Source organism: Chanos chanos, chromosome 6 (assembly GCF_902362185.1).
Source record: "Chanos chanos chromosome 6, fChaCha1.1, whole genome shotgun sequence".
NCBI classification, from domain to species: Eukaryota; Metazoa; Chordata; class Actinopteri; order Gonorynchiformes; family Chanidae; genus Chanos; species Chanos chanos.
Window position 1 is genome coordinate 14,897,790 of NC_044500.1, and position 24,312 is coordinate 14,922,101.

The 24,312-nt window shown below is 41.8% G+C and overlaps 1 protein-coding gene across 1 annotated transcript; it reads right to left on the bottom strand.

Moving 5' to 3' along the window:
- Positions 1–1,330: 1,330 nt before the first annotated feature.
- On the bottom strand, positions 1,331–23,294 carry arhgap32a (Rho GTPase activating protein 32a). The gene is made up of 22 exons (XM_030776808.1): positions 23,176–23,294; positions 21,433–21,550; positions 18,848–18,941; positions 18,593–18,687; positions 18,289–18,373; positions 11,662–11,748; positions 10,452–10,589; positions 9,675–9,767; positions 8,869–8,991; positions 8,581–8,658; positions 8,395–8,476; positions 7,204–7,353; positions 6,882–6,984; positions 6,570–6,714; positions 6,373–6,455; positions 6,133–6,240; positions 5,767–5,912; positions 5,419–5,623; positions 5,187–5,332; positions 4,969–5,043; positions 4,124–4,864; positions 1,331–3,830 (listed from the first exon to the last, which is right to left on the bottom strand). The coding sequence occupies exons 2-22, from the start codon at positions 21,519–21,521 to the stop codon at positions 1,516–1,518; spliced, it is 5,181 nt and encodes a 1,726-aa protein (XP_030632668.1). The 5' UTR covers positions 21,522–21,550; positions 23,176–23,294; the 3' UTR covers positions 1,331–1,515.
- Positions 23,295–24,312: the final 1,018 nt, after the last annotated feature.

Below are 24,312 nucleotides of genomic sequence, written 5' to 3' on the forward strand. Positions count from 1 at the left end.
ATTCGATAGTAGAGCTTCAAAACACCATCCACTCACAAAAAACCCATATTGACTGATCCATTATTAGGATTGCCTTCAAGTAAATTAAATGTTTTAAACCAGGACTGCCTAAATCAAATTTTAAAACACTCAATTAATGGCTAGGGCTTTAACTGTGTTCATTTCACAACAGGGTTTTACTGAAAAACACATTAAATAATGCTGTCACACAATCAGTAATTACTTTAATCAGTTTTTTCTCTTGGTTTTTAGAACGTTTGTCATGTTTGTCACAGGAACGCTCGTGGTTAAAGCCACTGTTTATAACACAGTATAACATGTCCCCTATATTTATATGATAATCATATTGATAAAATTCAGATTAATGTAAACATCAGGTGTTAATAAGAAACAGTAAGTGTCTCTTTAGTGTTAACAGAAAACAACAGGGGTCTCCTTATGCCCACGAAATCTCAGAGGAGTATTTGTCTTGACTCGTGAAAAAACAGAACACTTTTCATGCTTTTATGAATTCATACCTTTAATGAAAGCAACAGTAAAAGAGGAGAATAGCTGTAAATACATAAAATATTAATTAACACCCCCCCCCCCCCAAAAAGTCAAATATATGTTTTACTTAACATCATGTAATCAGTAGTTTTCATTTGAACAAAACATTCAGTTCTCTCTTAGGACACTTCTATTCACAAAATAGCAGAGTGTTCATCAAACCAAACCAACAGATTTTCCTGCTCTGTGGATTTCCTGACCTTTAATATTATTTTATCATTCACTGCGGTGAGAGACTGGTGACATCCCTTTCAATAAAGTGCTTTCAGCTGCATGAAAACAGAGCTACTAGAAAGTGCTTGACTGTCCTACAGCTGCAGGACAAGAACCATATGAGATAATATTATCGACATTATAGAATGTTCTGACACCATATTTAAGACTGAAAACACTAATCCCCACGCATCCCCAAATTAAAACTTATAACAATTTTTTTCTTGTTTAGTTAATTTCAAGAATGTAGGCAAATCTTATTAGACAAGCTTAAAAGTGTTAATATTCCACAGTGGTTATGCATAAACATGATGTTACATTTTACACTATAATCACAATACCATTGTGTACTCAAAAACTGACAAGTTGGAAATTCTTCCGTCAAACCAAAACTCCCGGAGCTGGAATCAATGATAACATATAATTGTTTACTTTTAAAAAGTATGGAGGGAGAAAACAAACCCTTTCACTACCTGACTCAAAAAAAAGCAATAAAATCACAACTCATGTAACAACGATGTGAATATGTGAACTAAGATATATATATATATATATGTATATATGAGTTCAGTAAAGGTATAGTGAACATATAAACTCCATACAGTGCAGTCACCAAACGTGATGTTTACATATACTCCCATTTCCTTAAAGTTTGCTTTCTTTACAGTCATTTCCTCCTGGTTATTTTACAGACATTAAAACCCACTGTCCTGCAGAGGCTTTTATGACAAAGTTCACAAGTTCAACAAAGTGTCATTCGGCATAGACCTCTGTCTCAGGCCACAGCACTGCATGGAGAAAGTCTCTTTGACCTATACCTGTGGTGTATATTCTATGACTAGGGAGGGGCATGCATCCATGGTTGGGAAAAATGCCGGCCCCTTCATGACTGGACTTGGGTATTTTTGACTGTAAAACAGGTAAGAACGCATCCAAGTGATCAAAGTGAGATGGTTTAGCCATAGTATTATGAATTCTTCTTCTGGTCTGAATAGAAAAGCTTCCTCTGTGGTCTGGTTCAAGAGACATTTTGGCTTGACTGGAGTGCTGGCGTACTTTTACGCTCTGTGATCGCCCATGGCTCCTGGCCTTAACACGAGCAGCCTCATAGTCATCTTTCCGATAGCTGCTGAGTGTTCTGTAAGAAGACCTGTCGTGGGTGTAGAGTCTGTTGTCCTCTGTGGGGTCAGGGTGTTTAAAGTCAGGGCAACTGTACTCTTTATGTAGGGTCAGGTTCCGCAGTGTATTGTGGGATTCCTGAGGGTGCTGGGAATAGTTCTGCATGGAGTGACTCTGCTTCATCAGCATGGCCGATTTGGCAACCTGCCTCTCTGACTGAGCACGAACAGATACATCAGGCTCGGAGAGCGGGTGCTCCGGGGAATGATGGGATACCATTGTGACACGAAACTTTCCATCAGAGTCCTCAGTTGAAATAAGCAGATCTTTTCCTGAGTCTGATTTGCTTCTGCTGTGCATTATCTCTTGGCATTTATGACGGCCTTTCATAAGATGAGGCTGGGACACAATAGGGACTTGTGGTCTTTTATTGGCAACATTTTCCCTTCTAATGGACTGGCTAAAATGTCTGTCAGACAATCTGGAATCCCATGCCTCATACTGAGCAGTGCCCTTCATTCTTGGCAATGGACCAGTGTCTCTACTTATGAAGGCAGATTCCTTATTCATGGAGGGGTTATTGTAATAGCCCCCAACACTGCCTTCCATCTTGATTGGTTGTGTTGTGGATCTGCGGAGAGTGTAGCAGTGACTGTATCCATGGCTGTATCCTCTGTGAGGATCCACATCTTTGTATGGGGCTTCAGAATATGGGCTATAACGATATTTGACCTTCCCATTCTCAAAGTAAGGGCGTACCTGATGGATGTCTGTAGGGATCTGTTTTTTATATGGATTGCTGTGGCAGGGCTGACGTTCGAAGAAGAAAAGTTTGTCCTCTGGTGGAGCGTGCACAGAGCGCACTCTGCGTATGGTGGGATATACCAGTGACCCATCCAGTGGTGGATATCTCTGTCCTCGAGATCTGTGGAGCCCAGGTAAAGGCACCTCCTCTTTGTACTGATTTTTATACTTGATGGATTCATGAAGTGACCTAGGCATCATTGTGTTGTAGAGGTTCTTGGAGAGGACTTTGGGCTGGTGTTGCACAAAGTCAGGCTGAATATGATAAGGTGTACTCTGGCTAATTGGACCACTCCACTGATTGGGGAATGCATGCCCTGAAGACTTCAGGGCACCCTCCTCCTTGCAACTATACTGGTAAGAACTAGGTGGTGTGATAGGAACATGAGGAAGTGCCTCTTGCACGGAAGCAGGCATCGAGGCCTCAGCTAATATAGTCCGAAAGTTAGATGCATTTGCAGCTTCTTTATAAAGTGGGGCAGCGATTGCTGATTGATTTTCAGTAGTGTGATGGCCAGGGATGCGTTTGTCGTGGCAGAGTGCAGACACTGGACTTTCACTAGGATTCATTTTGTCTGTTTCACTCTGATCACATAAATCAACCTGACCCTGTGGTCTGGAGCCAGTAGAGTAAACACGGTTTTTCATGGCCAAGTGATCCTCAGGAACCTGCACCATCTCTACACCTCTAGAAGTGGACAAATCGAATGTGGGCATGATGGTGCTTTGACTCACAGCAGACGTATCACAGGCATCTGTGTAACTGAGTCCACTCTCACTGCCATGGCAGGCGCAGGTGCTCTGTGGGCTGCCAGACTCAGAGGGACTCTCAGTGGAAATTATGTTGGAAGGAGAAGAGAAAGTTCTGCTTGACAAATTATGTTCATCTCGGTCCACGGGAACCGTCCTGGCCTGGAATGCAGGAGGAGGTTGCCACTGTAGGGTGGAGAGAGGATTCTGATGCTGAACAGGAGAGGAAGGAGTGGGGGGTTCAGAGGATCCCCGGTGGGTGAGGAGCGTAGCCTGGTGGGCAGATTCAGCCAGAGCTAGAGCTAGCATTCGAGCAGCACTCTTCACTGGAGGCTTGGCAGTTATGAGAGACACAGACCTCATGAGACCTGGGGTGCAGTCAAAGGTGACAGCTCCTGAATGGGGAGGGGGGGGGGGACAAATAATAAAACTAAATGTTCAGAAGGATCATAAATACAATAATGGATAAAGATGCTCAGAACTGGTCTGGATGCAATGTGGGTAAAAGAAAGACCTAGGGTTCATTACATCTTTTGTTTCATGTTTACAAACCATCAAAAGTCACATCTTTACTCAAGCAACTACTATTGAAAATATATAGACAAAATATATAGATTATAGGGCCTATAGATATTAAAAAAATAGCATCAGAGCTGCTAACATTGCTTGCAGTAATGGGGCTACTAACCTGGTTCTCGATGGGTTTCACGTTGCACAGACTCCGTTGGCTCAGTCTGGTCTTTTACATTAAGAGCTCTTATCTCTGCACCACATGAGATAGAACGTTTGTGACTAGGTACATGATGTTCTTCTCCAATGCCTGAGGTACTCGTGTTATCCAGAGGAGAGGTCATTTCTGATGTAGAGGATGCGGGCATTGGCTCTAACACAGGCACTGAGTCATGTGTAATGACTGCTGGGGCAGTTTTGGAGGACGTTTTCTCTGTTTCAGCTAAAATGGCAGACACTACTTTCCCTGAAAGTGTAGCAGTTGAGTGTTTTTGCTTGGCATCCCCTGTCTCTGGGTGCACTGGGACAACGTCAGGTGGCTGAGCGGGACTGGTCTCTTTGATGAATGACTCTGATTCACGGGAACTGCCCGCACTCTTCCTACCATTACCTGTCTTCTTGCAGTCAGATGCACAGAAGTCATTTGACTGGATGGTGCACCTGAAGGACAATGGGTCAAAGTCTAAAGAGGCCATCCCAGGTGCTGGGGGGCTAAGATGCATGTCCCCAGCAAGGTTTTGTGGTGATTTTAGGGCAGGCACACAGGAAGAGCTGACGACAGTATCTTTACTATTTTCTTTTGAAGGGCAGGTACGTGGGTCCCTCTTGACTCTACTGTCCAGCAGCTCATCATTGAAGGAGGAGGAGAGAGCATCACTTGTGGATCGAGGTCTACAAGGCCGGTGAATCTTTGGTTCACCTGAGGAACAAACAGCAGGTTTTACAAACTGACATGAACAAATAACAGTAACACAAAAGAATTCAAGAGATCTTTGGCACGAGGGAAAAAGAGTCTGATTTTACCCTCGAAGAGGTGAGAGGAAGAAAGAGATTCTTCACTTTTAGCAGAGCGTAAAGTGCCAGTATCTCCTCGCCCGCCTGTGGGAAGAAAAGGAAAAAAAGAAAAAAAAAGGCAAAGTGGCATTTTACTAAAGTTATGTTAATTGCAGATATCATCAAATATTTTAATACTTAACCCACAGTCGCATGCTGGGAAGATTTGCAAATGTTAGTTATTTGACCTGGGATGGGTTTAGTCTTCATCCCATTTGGTTCACTGGGATGCCGGTGTAGTTTACGTTTGGCCATGGAGGAAGACTTGCCCATGTTGAAGAACGAACGCCAGCTTCCCACAGGAGACTTTTTTGCTTTGACTGGAGCCTTCCTCCTACCACACAAAGCGCATTTTAGAACCTGTGCCTGTATAAAAAGCATGCTCATGAATAGAGGCATAAATTACTGTGTCTTATTTACCTCTCTATGGGGAACTCTATGACAGTGTGGAACTTGCCCTGGAGGGCAGCAGACCCCTCGCCCACCTCAATGTACTTGTTATCAGAGGGAGACACGGGCGAGATGAGCTGGGCTTGCGTGCGAGCCTGGGCTTCCTCCAGCGTTAACAGCTTGGTGGATGGAGAGCACACCAGCAGTGATTTGGGTCTGGATAAAGTGCTATGCCCTAGGAAACCACATTAGAAACAAAGGCTCATTTAGCACTTTCGTAAAAGTGTCACATCACCCAAGGATCAATAGCTGCAAACTTGTGAGAAGCCAAGAAATGAAAGCTGAGACATAGAGCAGTTATTGTCCTTATTACTGTACCTGTGCTCTCACGGATAAGAGTGCTGAGCTTGGGACTAAAGAGGACATCCACATGGTTGAGTATAAACTCCACCACCACCGACTGGATACGCACCTCCATGAAGGCAGACGTGCCACTGAAACAAGCCGACTCAATCTGTTTCGACCTGCGACACACATTAGGAGCGTATTGGATTGAAGTAGAAACCATCATTACGTCCAAGCGTAAAAGAACACAAACTCTGCATTTACATAACAAAAAGATCAGGTTTTTTTATCTCAACTTTAATTATCATGCATCACCATCATACCCATCTATCATATACTTTTTTTTTTTGTTCTTTGTCTCCAAATTGCTGTATATGTACTTCCGAGAGCATCAGTCACCTGAGGAGGTTAGGGGCCCAGACGATGGCCAAGTTTTTGCAGTGCATGTTGGTTACATAGCTAAAAGCTGCCAAACGTGACAAATGTCTCATCAGGAACTCCAGAGTCCTGAAAAACAGGAGAAGATAATAAAAATCACAATCAAAGAAGGGGAGGCAGCAAAACGTATGCATACCATACATTGCACACTGGGTGCACTTCTCTCTTTCGTCACTAGAGCCTGCTGTGCGCCAAACATACCTATAGTGCGGTGGAGGCAGTTGCTGGATAACATCATGAATTTTGACCAGCCTCTCCTCATCTGTAGCTGCTGATACAGCTTCCTGTGAACAAAAAAACAACATTAAAATGCTCTGTTCATCTGCATTCTACTTATTCTCAGCGATTTTATATCCAATGTTCATGTTAAATCATTGAGACCTTGAATCAGTGCTTACAGAGAATTTTTCATACAGCTGGTAGGTGAGAAGGGGGTTGGGAAGCTCACGGAAGTAGAGCTTGCACAGGGAGCCAACAGAGTGGATGTCCTGTAAGTATGTGTCTTTAGTGAGGTCTGGGATCTGCTCGGAGTCAAACTCATGGCTAGAAAACAAAAACAGGGAGAATACACCCGCTAACTCATTTGTATTCATTAAGAAGACCATGATGTATACTCACAAGGGGGAAATTTGAATTGTCCACAGGAAAAAAAAAAAAGTGGAACGAAGCGATCGATTAAGCTGTCAGTGTGCAGTTGATTGGTGTCTCACCGCAGTTTCTGGATGTTGGAGGAAATCCCAGACAGGCGGTAAATTCCATCGACAACCCCATGCTTTTCAATGAACTCAGTGCAACTCTTTATGACCTGGGGGACTGGAGGGTAGAATATCCATTTATGATATGTAAGGAGGGTAGGAGGGGAGTTGTATGAAAATACCAAACAAAAAAAAACAAGCAAATGTGGTCTGAATGACAGGGTAGGGATAAGAATTTAAGGGATTCCGCTTTTGGATAAGCAATACATATTTCTGAAAGTTACTTCAAAACCTGCTTGGTTGCCTAATATCATCCCTGTCATGTTGAGGTTCTCACCGTCACGACCCGAATTAAGGAGGTGCTCTCCCAGGTCGCAGCCAAACACCCTTTCCCTGAGAATTCCTCTCTGCTTCAGCTTCTGCTTGCTGGGCCGAGATTTCATGAAACTACGCAGAAAAGTGATCAACTTCCCGTGCTTTTTAGACACTGAAAGAACATGAGATGACATTAAATCTTTAAAACCTCTTCTGAGGTCACCATTCTCACATCAGCATAACATTATTATCACAAATGAATAATAAAACATTTACAATGGCTCAGATGAGAACCATCTGCAGCACAAGTATCTAAGATTATAAATCCTTCTGAATCATTAATGCCATCATCTCCCTTTTTCTCTTTTTCTGTACAAGTATTTTTGTTCATGCTAGCAGTTTGCTTCTTTGAAGTAATGCAGTTTAGATTATGTTCTTATCGATAGCAAACTCAGCACAGGCCCATTTAAGAATCTAAGATCTCCTTGTACAGAAAAACATTGAGACGCTCCTTTAGAGTGCTCTAAGGTTTTGATAAAGCTTCCATTCTAAAAGACCTGAATTTAGAGAGCTACGAGGTGCCAGATTTAGGAGCAATACTGGTGCCTGGTATGAGATTTGGTATCAGGCTTTCAGAATTTGAGCTTTTAAGTAGAAACACATAGCTGCCAGTATCACAGAGGATTTTGAAGCTGTAGTTTTAGTTAGCAGAGGAGGGGAATGAACAGGAGGAATTCTAGAATAACACCATTGGTAAACTCTTAAGTATTATCACTCCTAAAATGAACGGATTAAATTAATTCAACAAATGCAGCAAACTAAACTGACTTGTGCTGCGTTTGTGGTGTGTGATTTTGCTTCAGCAAAGAAAACCGCGTTTGATTTGAGGAACAGAATGATCCGAATCACATCGAGACCCCAGATGATGTTGTCTCAGTTGTGTAAAAAGGGGTTACGCTTTGTTCTTTCACAAAATGCTCCTTGTGTGAATAAAAAGATTGTGGTAAAAGGTCACAAGTGCTTTTCAAACACAAAAACGAACAGCCAGGATGGAATATAATGGGAATTTACAAAAGCCCTCATTACATTTCAGATGTGCTTAGACAAATATTGAACTAATTAGAGCATTCATTTAAAATGAATAAAATTGAGCCATAATGAGGAGCGAATACGTCTTTAAGGTAATTCTGAGGGGAAAAAAAACATATCAAACCTGGCTTTGGCAGAGAGCTGGTCACACATGGTGATATTTTCTCACTGATTAACTCAACACATTCACAGGGGAAAAAGCCCACCTGACAGGGGAGTAAAAAGTGAGAAGAAGAATTTAGATTAAAAAGATTTCAGAGAACACAACAATGGAAGAACAAAGCTGAGGGGCCAAACATGTGCAGTGTACCTGAAAGCCATGTTTTCCTCTCCACCAGCCAGTGTCTTCTTTAGGAGGCATGTCAATCACTGACACTATGTCTCCAACCTAGAAGAGGACAAGACAAAAATGAAAGAAATATTGTTTTTAGATAGTAGTGTATTGTTAGGCAAAGCAGACTGGGTTTACTTATTGATGATTGTTGACAACATTTAGTTATATCAGTAGCACTACAAAGGAAGAAAAATATTAGCAAAACATTATTAGGATTATTAGGATACGAAAACTTAGTCATCCTTGTTTGTCCAATAGAATTACCTCAAAGGACAGCTCATCTGCAGCCTGAGCAATATAACGCTTTATAACATGAGCTGCAGCAATAGCAGGAACATTAATGGACGACTCATCGTGGACCAGGAGATGGTTCCCTTTGTTATCAATCTAATGGCACAAATGTAGACAGTCATCAAAGGCAAAGAAACAATGGCTTTAACAGTCAACACGATGAACAGAAATAGTCTGGTAAAAACCTGAATTCTGGTTAACAGTTTGAAACTCATACTCATGTTTTCAAATATCACTATACGTGTCAGACAAAGACCTGAAAAGTCTCATTGTGCATCTTGAATTCAGCACGTATTACATTGCCACTATACTGACAAAACGATTGTGTTAGATGAAACCCAGGCTGTGTCAGAGACAAAGACATTCTGTCTCTCTTAAAATGACTCACACTAGCGAGTCGCAAATAGTGAATGAAATCATCTCAAACGTCTGATAATTGCAGGGTCTGACCTATGTCCTCCCACTGCTGTTGGTTTGGGTTGCTAGCTGTTTTTTTTTTTCCCCCTATACTGTGAAACGTAACAAACACAAGAACACAAGAGGCCAGTGTTCAAACAGTACCTCATCACAACTGGCCTCTCTCCATGTAGGACATCAATTAATGTCTAATTCCCATTACTATGCAGTCACATTTGAAAGGCAAGATGTTTCTGCCAAAACAATCAGTTTGCTTTCTATTGCTCGCTGCTGTTAACCGTAGATGGGCCTTTTAACCCAAATCTCTCAGACACTCAAGTTGAAGAAGGCACAGTGGCCCCTAGTCCTCTTGTTTATGTTACCTCCATCCATGTCAGTGCGGGCCCACAGTTTATCTTGTTGTCAGCAATGGCTGAGAGGCGGGAAAGGTAAGCAGTAAGCATCTGGAAAAGTGTCTGAGAAAGCAAGAAGTGGGCAGGAGGGAGAACAGTAGATGAGATGAGGAGTGAAAAAACAATATTGAAAAAAAACCATGGTATAACTACTAAGATCTGCTGAAAAGCTGACCAGCTGGTACTCTCCAGCTCCTGTTTATTTTTTCTCTCTCTGTACACGTTTTACAGAATGGCCATATTTCATCAATTAGAAAAACACAAAAAGTCCTTAGAGGATCATTCTTTTTTTTTTTTCTCAACTGTCATCTTTTTTTCTTGCTGTGTTTTGGATGTGGTTAAGCTCCTTGTTTGCAATGTTTATGTGTTTAGGGATGGGAATTCACCACCGCAAGCAGAAACTATTGGCAACATTTGCTAGAATCAGCACAGCAAAAGGACAAGAGTAAGAACAGGAAATAGGTAGTAAAACTGCGGTGGATGGTGAACTTGGGTTTCTTTATGAATCCAAAAAACACAAGAAAACAGTGAGAAAGATATACACAATATCCAGGACAAGCCTCATTGGCTACATACACAGAGAAGACACACAACATACTGGAACCGGCTCAGCAAGACAATGCATGCAAAAAAGCTTTTTAATAAATGCTGACTATCCAACACTTGTAGATGTACTGTGTATGATGCAACATTTTCTCTCTGTGATACAACTTCTTTTGTAGACAAAGAGATGCAGGACATGTTTACCTCTGTTTTGTCTCTCACGCTGTCAAATCGGGGGAGTTCTGTGAGATTGGAAAATCTTCTATCGTATATACAAAGATGAAGGTGTTTGTCAAGGACGCGGAAATCTTCATATGAACGCCTGACAATCCATTTCCGGCCCTGAGGCACATTCAGAGGGGGGGGGGGGAAGAAAAGAAAATGAAATCACACAATGGGGGCACTGAGATGAGGTTTCAAAAGCCAATGGTCCACAAAGCTAAACACCATCAACAGTCCAAAAAACAATATTGCTTCCCAAAATATCTGAGGAACAACAGATTACTGAGAACAGTCTACTTTGTTAAAAACCTACTTTTTTTCATACAAAACAGTTCCTATTCAACACCAATTTCCTCACCAGGGTTAGATTCAACTGACTTACCGACACTAGTTAGTGCATTATTTGTAGAGGATTATGGAGATTTTTGTCAAAAAAAGCAGTGTTTAATATGTCCATCCCCTCTAATCTTACATCAATTCATCTGTTTTGCTAGCCTCACTGATTTCATTGTTCCTCCCTTGGCCCCAAAGCATGAGGATTGAGCCTGGGTGGTTAAAGAGATTTTCTCCTGCCCAGAAGGATAGCTGTCCTATCAGCAGACCAGCACATGCCAAATGTCCACATATCCCTTCAGTTAGAGCAGAACCCCCCCCCCCCCAAAACCCACATGCCATTTCAAAGGTCACGCACATCTCGAAAAGGTTACAATTTTAATGCTTATTTTCAAAGCAATTTGAAGTTGACCCTGTGATCAAAACATGTTACTTTATCCTGCAGGCTACATGCACTCCTTTTGTGAACACAACGTGATGAAAGGGCAAAGGCAGAATAAGAGACTTGACCAAAGAGTTTTGTTCTCCGTGTACCTTTTAATGTCCTTTCATGCAGTCATTCATTCCTAAAACCAATCTATTCCAATCCTAAACTGAAAATTGTTTCAAAGGAAAGACAAATTACTATTCATACTGCATGCGGTCTGTCTCCCTTTTTGATCACAGACTTCATGATGTTCTTTTTATAATGTCACCGCTTTTTAGCCCTAAATTCGAAACCAAGCTTTACTCTGTTGCCATAACAAATCAGTAATCTACAGAGCTGTTTTGCCCCACTCAAAAAACGTGCGGCCCATAAACACAGATATATAAAATCTATCTTTTATGTTTCTTTTCCATTCAGCTCAGCCAACCATACCTGGCAGCTAATCTGGACCAGATACACAAGCTCCTTTGACTCCAGGCCATTCCGTGTCACGTCACCCTGGTCCTCAGCCAGAGACAGCTGCAGAGAGAGGGAGAGGGGGAGAGACAGAGGGAGAGACAGAGAGAGTGAGAGGGGGGGGGGGGAGAAAGAGAGAGAGAGAAAGAGAGAGGGGTAAAAACACAACTTTATCAGCAGTTAGGACCTGGACCTTATTGTTCAGTTCAGAGAGTCCAAAAGAGTTCAAACAGAGTGAACTGCAGGTGAAAAAGGGAAGAAATTAAGACAAATGGAGATCATAAAAGCAAAAATGCACATCAGACCAAAGGTTAATGAAAAAAAACAAAACAAAAGAATAATACAGTCACCATATGGCTTGAGATGTACTCACAGTGCAATGGGAGTTACATGTATTCTTGGAAAATACTTCAAACAAAAAGTTTATTCCACAACTGACCGCATTCAAATGTGCTCAGCTGAATCTCTATGTCAAAGGTCACACACTGTGACCTGCTCAAGTGCACATCAGCAGACAGCTGTGATTCTTAAGAATCACACCAACAAAAACGACTGTATCCCTACACCAATGTATGAGACATCCTCAACATCATCTATTACTTACCACTTATGAAATTCACATTTCATTAACATTTCATCCCTGAAAAAGATGGAACCTTTTCCATCTGGTTAAGACTTGATTAAATAACTTTGAAGTTATTGAATATCAAAGAAAAGACTATTCCACTGGAACCCATTTCATAAGCGTGACACTAAATTATTCTTTTTGCAATGGCAGCATTATGAGCAAAGGCTCAGGAGACAGTTTTTCTGACTTTGTTTAATTTTTCATAATCACACAATGGCACGCCGGATATGAGAGAAGCTGCTTGGATGCAGACTTGCTGCAACATACATAGCTTTTAACAAACATATATTGCCTTTCCAAACTCCTAAGAACTGTGTGTGCTCCAAGGTAAACACAGTGAGCCATGCAACTTCGTTCTCTGAAAGGAGAAGATGCAGAAAATTTATGGGTATAGCTGAGACCTCCAGGGTATGTTGAGCATGAATAGTCAATGTCGTGAAAATGCCTATGCAAACTTCTCCAAAAACAAAAAGGCTTTGTAGTGCCTGCTGCTGCGATTTATTTTTGCATTGTTTCATTAATGCAGCCTCCCCCTGTATCGCTTGATTATTCTATTCCAGCAGATCAAAGGCTGAGTATGTTGTGAGATCTGATATTAAGATGCTTCCATAATGAATAGCTTCAAAGGCAACAGAGAACACAAAAGCATACGTTATTTATAGCTAATCTTTAAAAAAAAAAAAAAATTACACAAGTGTAAATGACCTAGTTATTTGCTGCAGTTCAATACAGTATAATTGATGTTAAGGTTCCTGGATGGCAAATGTACGCACACAAAGAAAGCTTAAGAGGAATTCAAACGATCAACAGCGAATCTGTCATGTAAGTTTGTGTCATCATTAAATTCAGCACCAAAAAATTAAGGAAAGGTGCTGTGTTTGCACTCACTGTAAGTCACTGCAGATCTTACTGTACGACTCATTAGCATATCCACAAATCTGCACTTACTGTTATTTTAGGAGGGGTGGTGATATCATAACACATTGCAAGTAACACCCAGTCATCAATATTCAAACATCTAGGGAAACACTACATAAATTTAACAAAAGCGTGACTGACTTAAACGTTTTAGTAACGACGTCAAAGTACGCCTTCGAATTTAAATGTTGTTATTTGTGACTGCAAAGCATCGCCAGAAACTTCAAAACAGAACATCATTCAAATTCAAACAGTCTAAACTGGCTCTAGTCTCCAATAAAAAGATGATTACTTTTGGTAGTGATAAGAGAGGGTGAAAGATCTGAAGATCCATACTCACTGAAGTAGGGTCTGTCTACTCTTATCAGCTGAGCCAGTCCCATTCTGGTACTCTGAGAGCTCTTAAGATTATTACCTGAGCAGCATTCGCTTATTCAGCCTCTCCTTGGCTCTCCTCTCAGAGGCACTGCTGTGTGCAGAAACATCAGCCCCTCAACTCTCAGCACACACACACACACACACACACACACACACACAGGCAGCTGCCTACCTCCCGTTTCAACAGAGAAAACTCTGTGCATCCTGGATGCCTGAATTGGAACGAGCGAAAAGATTGACTTGATTTCCCCGACGTTGAAGAGATGACTCAGGTTTCGTCATTCCAAAGTGACTTTCTGTCTGTCCCGGCTAATCCCGTCTGTTTCTCATATCTTATGGCAGGTTGATGAGCGCTGCAGCACAGGTCTAATTAGAACTGAGCAGAAGGACAAATATAGAGAAGGAGGAAGCTCCACTCTCTCTCTCTCTCTCTCTCTCTCTGTCTTTCTCCCTCTCTCTCCTGTCTCTGTTTTCCTCCTCAACCCCTCCCTCTCAACTGCTGGATGCTAGCCCTCCCCGCCGAGGCGGTGCAGGGTTGTACGGAGAGAGTTTTATGTGAGGAGTGGCATTGAGGGATGGCCTGCCTAAGCAGGACCAGCACTGTGTACTGAGTCAGTCTGACACAATCATGAAAAAGCAGTACAGTGAAAAGGCATTAAAAACACAAACCTTTAAATGCCCCCCCATCCCCCTCTCAAAAGGCCACAAAAAAAGGAAACGATTTTTTTTTTCTTTTTTTTCGTTAATACAGCGAACATTTAAACGACACAAAGCGAACTCAAAAATACCATGCATTATACAAAAAGATTTCTTTAGTTTAAGAAATTCAGGGGAAAGTAAATAAAAAGGCTTCTGTTAGAACTTTAGGCCCAATTAAATCTTTTATGTCATAATGCAAAGATTAAAATTCCTGCTGTACAATAAATCTCACAACAGTTCAGTATTACCTTAAAGAACAAGCGAGGTATTTTCTCCTCTACAGGTTACATAAAAGATATAAAGCACAACCTAGTTACGTTAAGATTGCCATACCCCCCCCCCCCCCCCTCTTTCGTAACAACCTGCCTAAGAGCCACATAAATTAAACATGAATTCTCAAATCGTGACACAGTCAGCTACGAAGGCATTCACACTGAGGACAGGGTACAACTGGCCAGGAGCTGATTATCCCTGTGCTGCCTTGTCCTTGGGACATGAAGCGAATAAGGTGGATGTCATCTTATCTCAAGAGATCAGAAATTCATCAGGTTACACCAGGGACTGAAATATGCTAAAATTTATAATCCTTCGCTGACCCACTTTATGGCTCTCTTACCAGGTCTTCGTTCTTTTGAAAATAATGCTCAAACGCGCGAGGCTCGCATAGGAATAATAATTTTTTTTTAAAAAAATACAAGCATTTCTGCTCTCGACAGTTGCAGCTCTCTAAAACTAATCAAAGACGCTACAGTTCCCCACTGCTCAGAAGGAAATTGCATGATTTCTCCGCATTCATCCAAAAAACATTCAAACTCATTCATTAAAATCAGACCCTAGCACTGGTTTTGGGGGATTGTTTTAAAAAAAGGGAGATTTTCGGTCATTCAGATAGCACGGTAGTGAGGGTGGCATCGCAGTACAGTCCCTGAGCATGACGCTTGGCCCTCATCTCTGACCATGAGGATTTACGGCTGAGCAGACAGGGATTAAATCACTGAGGGTGGAAGACCTGAAAATAAACCGAAAGGAGCTCAGAGAAGAGCAGTCTGCAGTCTGCTCTCTCTCTCTCTCTCTCGCTCTCTCTCTCTCTCAGCTTTGCTGCATCTGGCCCACTTCCCCACTCACTGAGGCTGGGCTGCAGTGGAGGAGAGGCATGCCGCAGGCTAACAGGTACATCTAACCTATGTATGTAGGACATCCCCACTGCCCTCTGGGAGTCCAACCGAGACCCACATAGAGACATCTACAGATAACTACTCACATCATATGACATTCTAAGACCAGACTGCTGAACGACAAACAACGTTTCAGGCAAAATACGGCAATTCAGTCGAAACGTTCATGTGACTGAGCGTTACACGGCTTGAAAAGAAATGCTAAAAAAAAAAAAAAAAAAAAAATCATTTATAATTCTTCCAGCTGAAACTGTCTGGCAATGAGCACAGAGCCTTGTCATTACAAACGACCGTCTGCTGTACTAACACAAGCTGAAATTCATTTATGTTTTTTTTTAGCGAGAATCTTTCGAGGCCAAGGGTAAAGCAGGGAAATGTAAGACAATGGCAGCAGCTTTGGAGAGATGAGAGCGGGCCACTCTCTCGCTTCATGCAGTGTGGTTTTGAAACTAAAGGCTTGTGGAAAAGGCATTGTAAAAAAAAAAAAAAAAAAACGTCTGGAGGCTTGCACACAATCGGAGGATTTCTCAGGAGAACAAAACGCTCTGTTATTCCGCATTCAACTCCTATTATCTCCACTGCCAGGATATTCTTCTAATCATCCTTGGACAAAATGGAAAAAATTAAACCGGAGCACTCTGAGAAATAGTGATAATTACCCTGCATTGTCTGAAGAATATGTTGATATAGTACTACAAGTCTTTGTATGGCACAGACAACCGTGCGATACAAAGTGGTAATTAAAGGACCTTAAAACTGCTGTGTTCACTGCTTTCAGATGGTAGTCCAACAGAAATGTGCCATTAGAAAGACTTCCTTGCACTTTCTGCACTACAGTCGACATGATCCAACACGAAATCGAGACGAGGAGGACAGGCATAATATCAGACAAAGGCAGACTGGCCTCGCGTTGCTCTTATGGCATTGTACCTCTGACATCTGATATAGCCGCTGACTGATGTCCTTTGTCTAAGCCATGGGATAGCAGGGTTGGATCAGCACAGAAAAAGGTTGGTAATTTTATAGGGGGGGGGGCACTCCCACTAATCTGTCAGTCCACTCCCTTTTAGAGTGTATTGAACATTGATCAATAGCGTAAATATGTCAGCAGGGAAGACCTAGAGAACAATAAAACAAAAAGAGAACCAAAGCAGCAAATACGGCAAAGAGAAAGAGTCTGTCACCGGGCATTCGCACACCGCCCCCGTGATTTTCCATTAGAACAATACCATCAAAAACAACATTTGGTAAATAAGTGAAAACGTTTAACACGCATTGTGTCATTTCCATTTAAACGGACGCAGTTTCATATCATAATTGGCATTTGAAATAATCCATTAAGTCCACTCTGAAAATGCAGCATTATGAGCGGCTGCTAATTTATTCAAATTGAAATGGACTTCACCCTAAGGCAACTGCTTATTACATTTATTATAACAACCAATAAACACAGGCTACAGAGAGAAGGCACCCTTTAACCTTTTCATATTTAATAGTCAGAGAATGTCAACATTCACAGGGATGCTTAATCAAATTAGAAAGCTAGTTTCAGTCCATAATCCATTTAGGAGAAAACAGCATCTTCAGTAAACTGCTATTGCTAACTCCAGCTCAGACCGAACAGTGTGTTATTATTAGGCCTGAGCTGTATCTGTGTTACACTGATGTACTCTACTGGCTAATGCAGCATCTCGTCACGGTGCTTCAGCGTGACACATTCACGTGATTGAGTCACTACCCCCTGGGAACGGTGTGCAATGCAGTGCAGTGCAGAGTGGAAATACTGTAAGCATCCAATAGTCACAGTGACCTTGAGTGGAGGAGCAGAGTATTAGAGAGAAGCCATTCTTCACTCTCACACACACACACACACGACTCTCACACACACACACGCACGCACGCACTAGTGCGCAAGCACACACAGACACTCGCTCTCTCTTTGCCACAGGAGACCATACACCAGTCTCAGAGTCTAAATGATGCTGATTTCAGAGGGTTTTGTAGAACACAAATGTGACTACGTATTTGAATACAATGGCTACATGTTGCCCTCTAGTGGAAGCCAGGCGGCACTACATAAGGTTAATGTGCTGCAAATCTGTGGTCTAATGGAGCGGTCAACATTGCCTAAATGGTTATAACACAAACAGGCAGATTTACGACATACGTCATTTCCGACATGTCTGAGCTGATAAAAGCCATGGCAGATGTCAACAGGTCCTCTCACAGCAGATTTAGCCCCTATATAACTGTCAAGATGCAGGTGGATATTGGACTCCAAAACCCCTAAACTCCACCATTTCCTTTTTGTCGTTACAGAAATTTCACAGTGACAGAAAGCCATACATAGACTATTGAGATTTATATTGCAAAAGAGAAAGTGAAAATATCTTGTAACCAAAATAATCATCAGTGTTTTGGGATATAAAGTTGTTGTTGATATGCTAAGAATGCAACCAAGATACATATTATAGGAAACAGTCCATTATTATTATCACATAGTTGAGGATGGAGAACACATATTTATCCACACCTGGAGCTGAACTGAGGTATTAAAAGAGAAGGGCCCTATACATAGCACAACATGATGGATAACTTCCCTTCAACCTGAAAAAGTCAACTACAGTTTGTTTGTATTACTACGGACAGTCTTTAATTAAATTAAAGAAGATGAATAATGAGAGAGCCGATTCTTTCAAGCCAGCCAAATATCATTTTCAGCCAAGAACACAATTAACACATAGACAGCCAGCAGGAGTGATTATGTTCTTTTATGGTACTACATTCATCTTTAAGCCCTCTCACCTGCACAGAGCCAAAGTCAACATTCTCATAGTGGAAATGTGCACACTCTGCCAGCCTGGGAAAATGGCCTTTGCTGAAAGACAGTCTGAAAAACAAGAGAGCTCATCAGTATTCTCCAGTGTGTCTGCTCTTCTCACACACACACACACACACACACACACACACACACACACACACACACACAAACACAAACACAGCCAGTCAGCTTCAGCCTATCTCCGCAGAGCCCCTGTCTTCTTTATCGTTTATATGACACTGTCATGTTTTACGGCCCTGAAAGGCCCCGCGCCCGGGGTACACTTACTTTTTGACATTCTTGACCTTCATGCTAGCCGTGCTGACACACGAGCGAAGGGAAGACTCGGGGGCGGGCTGCTCGGGGGTGTCCGCACTCCTCGCCTGCGGACGCAAGCACACGTACAAGCAAAAATGACAAGGCTCTAAAGACGTGCTATCGGTCAGGTAGGGAGGAGAGAGAGAGAGAGAGAGAGAGAGAGAGAGAGAGAGAGAGAGAGAGAGAATGCTCAGCACTAGAGACAGAGCACACACACACACTGACCATAAGAGCGATGGCGTCCTCCCATCCAGCTCTATCTGCTGGAGCAATGCTCTGATCCTCGTCCTCCGGGTGGGGGTAGGGGGATGATGCTGCTCTACAGGAGGAACAAATGAGGGGGGGGGGGTTACCTCCCAAATTACCACCATAGCAGATTTACCACCATCAGCTGTTAACATGGGGAGCATACAAAAATCTCTGATACCACTTTAATGGGACTTTTTTTGTCAGTGCGTATGTATTTTAATGTCTATTTTATTAATATGGGAGCAGAAAATGTCAGCGGTTAGATTAAACACACTTGGGAGTTGTTCCACATCCTTGAGAACAGAATGTTACGAACGCTATAAAAATATTTTAGCATACAAAGTCTGCCAAAAGAATGACTAACATCTATGGAGGATGACAGTTCTCACATCTACCCAAAAATAATAATTACAACGAAACATTTACCCTTTTCCTTATACGACACACACACACAAAACATCATTAGAATGACTGACCTTTTATTTCCCTATATTTAAACTATGCGGACTTTGGCCTATGATGCAGTTTCTGTACGTGGCAACAGCCTTCTGCTTGCCTTGAAATCATAGTGAATTTTTACTTAGCATAAGACAAACATAACACATCATGCTGCGTCAGTCTGGTAATTCCTAAGCAACTGGGCCAAAGGCAGAGAGGTCATAAACTGGACAGATGGCTGTGTACAGGTATCGCACATCATTCAGAGAGTGAGGCAATCGTCAAACACAGCGTACAAAAGGTAAACAAAGAATGAGTAAGTACAAAGATGGGGAAATGTCTGAATAACAAGCCCATAGACTTTGTATTATGTGATTAGTCTTTACTTTTTTTTTTTGCCGTCTCCGTACCGAACCGACAAAGACCTTCAAGCTGACCTCAAAAACTTTGTTGGCAAACTGTTTTCACATTCTCTGGCTTGAACGCTTGAAAATCTACACCGACGCACTACACTTGTTCAAATCAGAATGGCCCCAAAAAAAAAAAAAAGAAAAAAAAAAAAAAAACGTGGGCTGAAATATGTGTTCAGGTGAACAAAGCCGCTGCTTCAGTCAGTCTGTCACAAATGAAACTGCGAACAACAAAGAGCTGAGCTAAACGTGAAATCTGAGTCGCTGTGTGTGTGGGAAGAAAGAAGAGCCTATTCAGCTTGAGGGATTGAGAGGACCTTTCGATGTGAACAGAAAACGTGAAAAAGAAAGAAAAAAAAAAAGGGGGGGGAAAAAAGACTGAAGATCGTCTGTTAAATTGCGTCCCGAGAGCCAGAGCGAGGACGTGATTCTCCGGCCTCTCCCCGCGGGACCGACCCAGTGATCAGGACCAGCCCATAGAAAGATACTAATCCTTCACCTTTTTTTTTTTTCCTTCTTCCTCTAAGGTTTCAGAAAACGTGTGCAACAAGAAAGGACCTGTTGTTTGGAAGGGTGGGAAATGAACTGATCTCGTGTTACACAGACCACTGAGCAACTCATAAATGCTTTTTTTTAAAAAAAAAAAACAGTCATCATGACTGAAAGAGCTTGACAGTTGATATATATATATATATATATATTTTGTGGGTGAGAAACTAAATGGAGGTGTTATTATAATCATAACCTCAAAGTTAGAAGGAGCACCTCAAAGAAGGTGAATGGTCATGATGTTCAACTGAACTTTGATCAAGATCTTCACTTTTCTGGAGAAAAACAAAAAACAAAACAAATGATGATCTAGTTAGCATGGCCCATAGAGGAGATTCGGTTTTAACTTTCTGAACGGCGCTTCATGACTAATTATACTTTGGCCATTGCTAAAACTATCTGTGCAAGTAATACAGATCTTAGTCTTTGTTTGTTGATTTGACATCGCCGAATACCTGCCAATCAAATTGCAGGGGCATTTGCTAATTGCCAAAATCTTACAAAATGACATAGGAAAAAATTGCTCGTACAAACAGAATATATGCTACATGCAATATGCACTACAAACAAAAATGTACTATATGCATTGCATTATAATGGAATTGCTAATAGGACATGCCCTTGTAGGTTTGCAAACTTGACAAATAGAATTGATCTCTGTACCTTAAAAACATCTTCCTGGTGCTATTGAATCCAAATAACCCGCTCATGTCTCTGTACGAAAACTATTCTAAACCACACGATGTGCCTGCATTGTAATCAACCTTAAAGGACAAAAGCTAAAAGAGAATTCCTTCCGGATTACTGAATAAGGCCACGCTGAATAGTAAGAGGCATCAGTCACCTGATCTTGTAGATGCTTGTGCACACAAAAACCAAAGGTGACTCCGTTCAGGAGCACTCTATACAACATACGATGTTATTCCTGTGCACCGTGCACTGCAGATGTAACAGCACACGCAGTCTATAGGATGATCATCTCCAACTATCCCTTTAAAAACCCCACACAACCACGTAGACATCCACACACCCCTTAAATCACACAGCATGACTAATCACAATCTTTCACAAGAGCTAATACGGGGGGGAAAAAAAAGAAAAAAAAAAAACAGTTGAACTGAGGAGGCTGCGACTGGGTGGCTGAGGAACAAAGCGCTAACTCACCCTCCCAAGGTATCATGTCTGTGCGCGTCTCCCTGAGGTGCTGGAGCTGAGCTCAGTGTCGTCGCAGCAGCCCCACTGCCTGCCTCCATGATACTGAATCACTGCAACAGCTGCCTGTCTGCAAGGGGAGGGAGGAAAGCAGATTGGTCCTCTGTCCAGGATAAAGCTCCAACCTTGGCAAGGGAACTGCTAGACGTTAACCCACTGTAGGCTGTGGTATGTAAAACAGCTAGAGCACAGAATTCTCCTGAAATAATGCATGTCTTGTGGAGTCATTATGGGCTGAATGACGACAATGCAAATTTACCTGTGTTAGCTTTAAAGGAGTGTTCTGTGAATGTGACTACGGAGTTGAGGGTTGTGTGAATGACGGGGGGGGGGGACCAAGAGAGAGAAACATTGTAATTTTTCTTTTTTGTCCTTTTACTTTGGATGAGAGACAAGTTTGCCCTTTAAGATGACAGAAACGAAATTCTTATTTAAGAAAGGAAACGAATAAAACACGGCAATAAACTAAACAAAGAGGTCATATTGACCCCTACGATAAAAGTCACGGTTTTCTTTCCGTAAATCTACACGTATGCCAGGTTTCTGAATGCGGCTTTGAACGGCATAAAGTAAGACCGCTCTCATTTTACTCTCTCGCTTATCTTCTTATCACATGACTCACTGCACCATAGTGAAGATGAGAATCAGCACAGATCTGCACTTGTCCTGAGGAACCAGAATAAGGCCTTAATCCCCCGTGGACTGTGTTCACAGCCCTCACTCTGCACATCAAGGAAAAAAAGGGTGGGCATACCGTGTAACAATGCATGCTACACACCAGGCCCCGGCTGTTTCACGTTTTTAGTGTAAACACAAAGAATGCTTTATCATACTGTAATGTAACACCACACTTTGGGCTTCCCACCATCACAGCAAATTGCTCTCAAAATCTCTCAGCGAGAGAATTCACCTTTTAAGACTTGATTTGCATGAAGTAATGTATTACTTAAAGGTTTAACATTATAATGAGTTTCAACATAATCTGCTTTTCCCCTAGTTTATTCTTTTACACTCCAGGCCAACAACACACTTAAATTACAAACCTACAGTGAATATCTTTCTGGGTCCAAATACTCAGTCGATATGATTTCGCTGAGGTGAAGCAGTAATCTGTAAAATGTAAAATTCCATGTGTGCGTGTAGACGTGCTGACAAGGGCATGATAAGGATTTGACTCAGCAGAAACCCATACCTACAGGACTGCACGTGGGCTTCTGTGATGGCTAACTAAACAATCCCTGTACACAAAGACCTGGTACGACTTAACTCAATCTATCCAGTGCTCCCTGAAAAGGTTCAGTACTGCGCACACATTTCTCACACCAAGAACAGTCAGTTTGCTGATATTTGTCGTCTTTCGCTATGGTTTTATGCATCTTGACAGGTACAGATGATTGGTAACATAACGCTAAAATGACCAGAACAGGTTAAGCCAAAGCAGCTTCAGTTAGGCAAACATTTACAGACACTGTGTTAAGGTACAACAAGTGCCTAAGTATTGTTCAAACATCACTGAAAGTGTGAGGACAGACTGGTTTACTAGTGAAACAAACTTAATAGATTTCGTATCTAGGCACTCTCCAAATCACACCCAGAGTTTTGGAATTCATGCGGATCAATTAATCACATTACACACACAGGAAAGGGTGGACATCATGGGAAAGTAACTACGATAATTAACTACCAGATATGTACCTGTCTGTGCGTATCTCAGGCCTCTCACCGCGTGATTCTTCTCCTAAAAAGCTTTCCGACGACGTTTATCAAGTGTTTTATCCTCAGTGTGCCGGTATCTACTAGAGGGTTAAATATCTGGATTGCACAGCCGGTGAGGAGAGCATGGCATGGGCGTGTGAGAAGTGGAGTGGCAAGCCAAGCCTTTTTCTTACTCAGTTTACACTCGTGTAACCAACTCTACAGCGCTGAGTGTAAGTCCACAGAAGCAGAAAAAAAAAATCATGTGCGCGTGGCTAGGGGCGTTACTTAACTGAGAAGGGCTGCCTACTTATTCGCTTACATCATTAACGTGTTTTTTCCCCTGATAGTTTCGACTACTTTGGTCGGTTTTCGCTTTTCCTTATCAGATGTGGGGCTAATTTTCATTACATTTATATTACACCACATATTCCTGTGTATTTAACGCTGCGGGCACGAAGCGACTTGCCATGTCTGGACTTTGAACTTTCTTTTCTACAATGCCTCAGCATTCTTAGCCCTGTCTAGATCAGTATCATAAACAAGTTGAATGGTATTACTTTTTAGAACCCTAGAATATCACATTTTGTACTGTATCTGATATGAATTCTCTCTCATTTATCTTTAAAAATCGGCATAAATGTCCATGAAAGAGTAATCAGTTGTGATCTGATTAAGTTGTGTGAAAGAGACCTGTACAGCTTGGAACTATATTTTATTTCGTTGAAAATGTAGTTTAGCTAACATTCAGCTAGTCTTCTTTTGTATTTAATCTGCTCTAACAGTTACAAAGGGACACAAGGGGACATGTATAGATACTCTTATATTTTTTTTTTATTATATCAAAATACAAAAAATTTTAGAGGGTTATTACATGGAACAAAGCATTGGAAAATGTCAACTGAACAGAACCTGCCAAAATGTGCATATCTGGGCATCTGGTGATGTAAACAATGCTATTATAACTGCTGCACACAAGACCTCAAAATACACAAGAGCTATGGGCACACAGCTCAGAAGGACAGTTATGCCTGTACTCCCTGCATTTACAACCTGTCCCTCTCACTCCCAAACCTGTTTCTCACAACAATATCAAATCAAAAGCATTAGTCAGGAGAGCATGTTGGTTTTAATGTG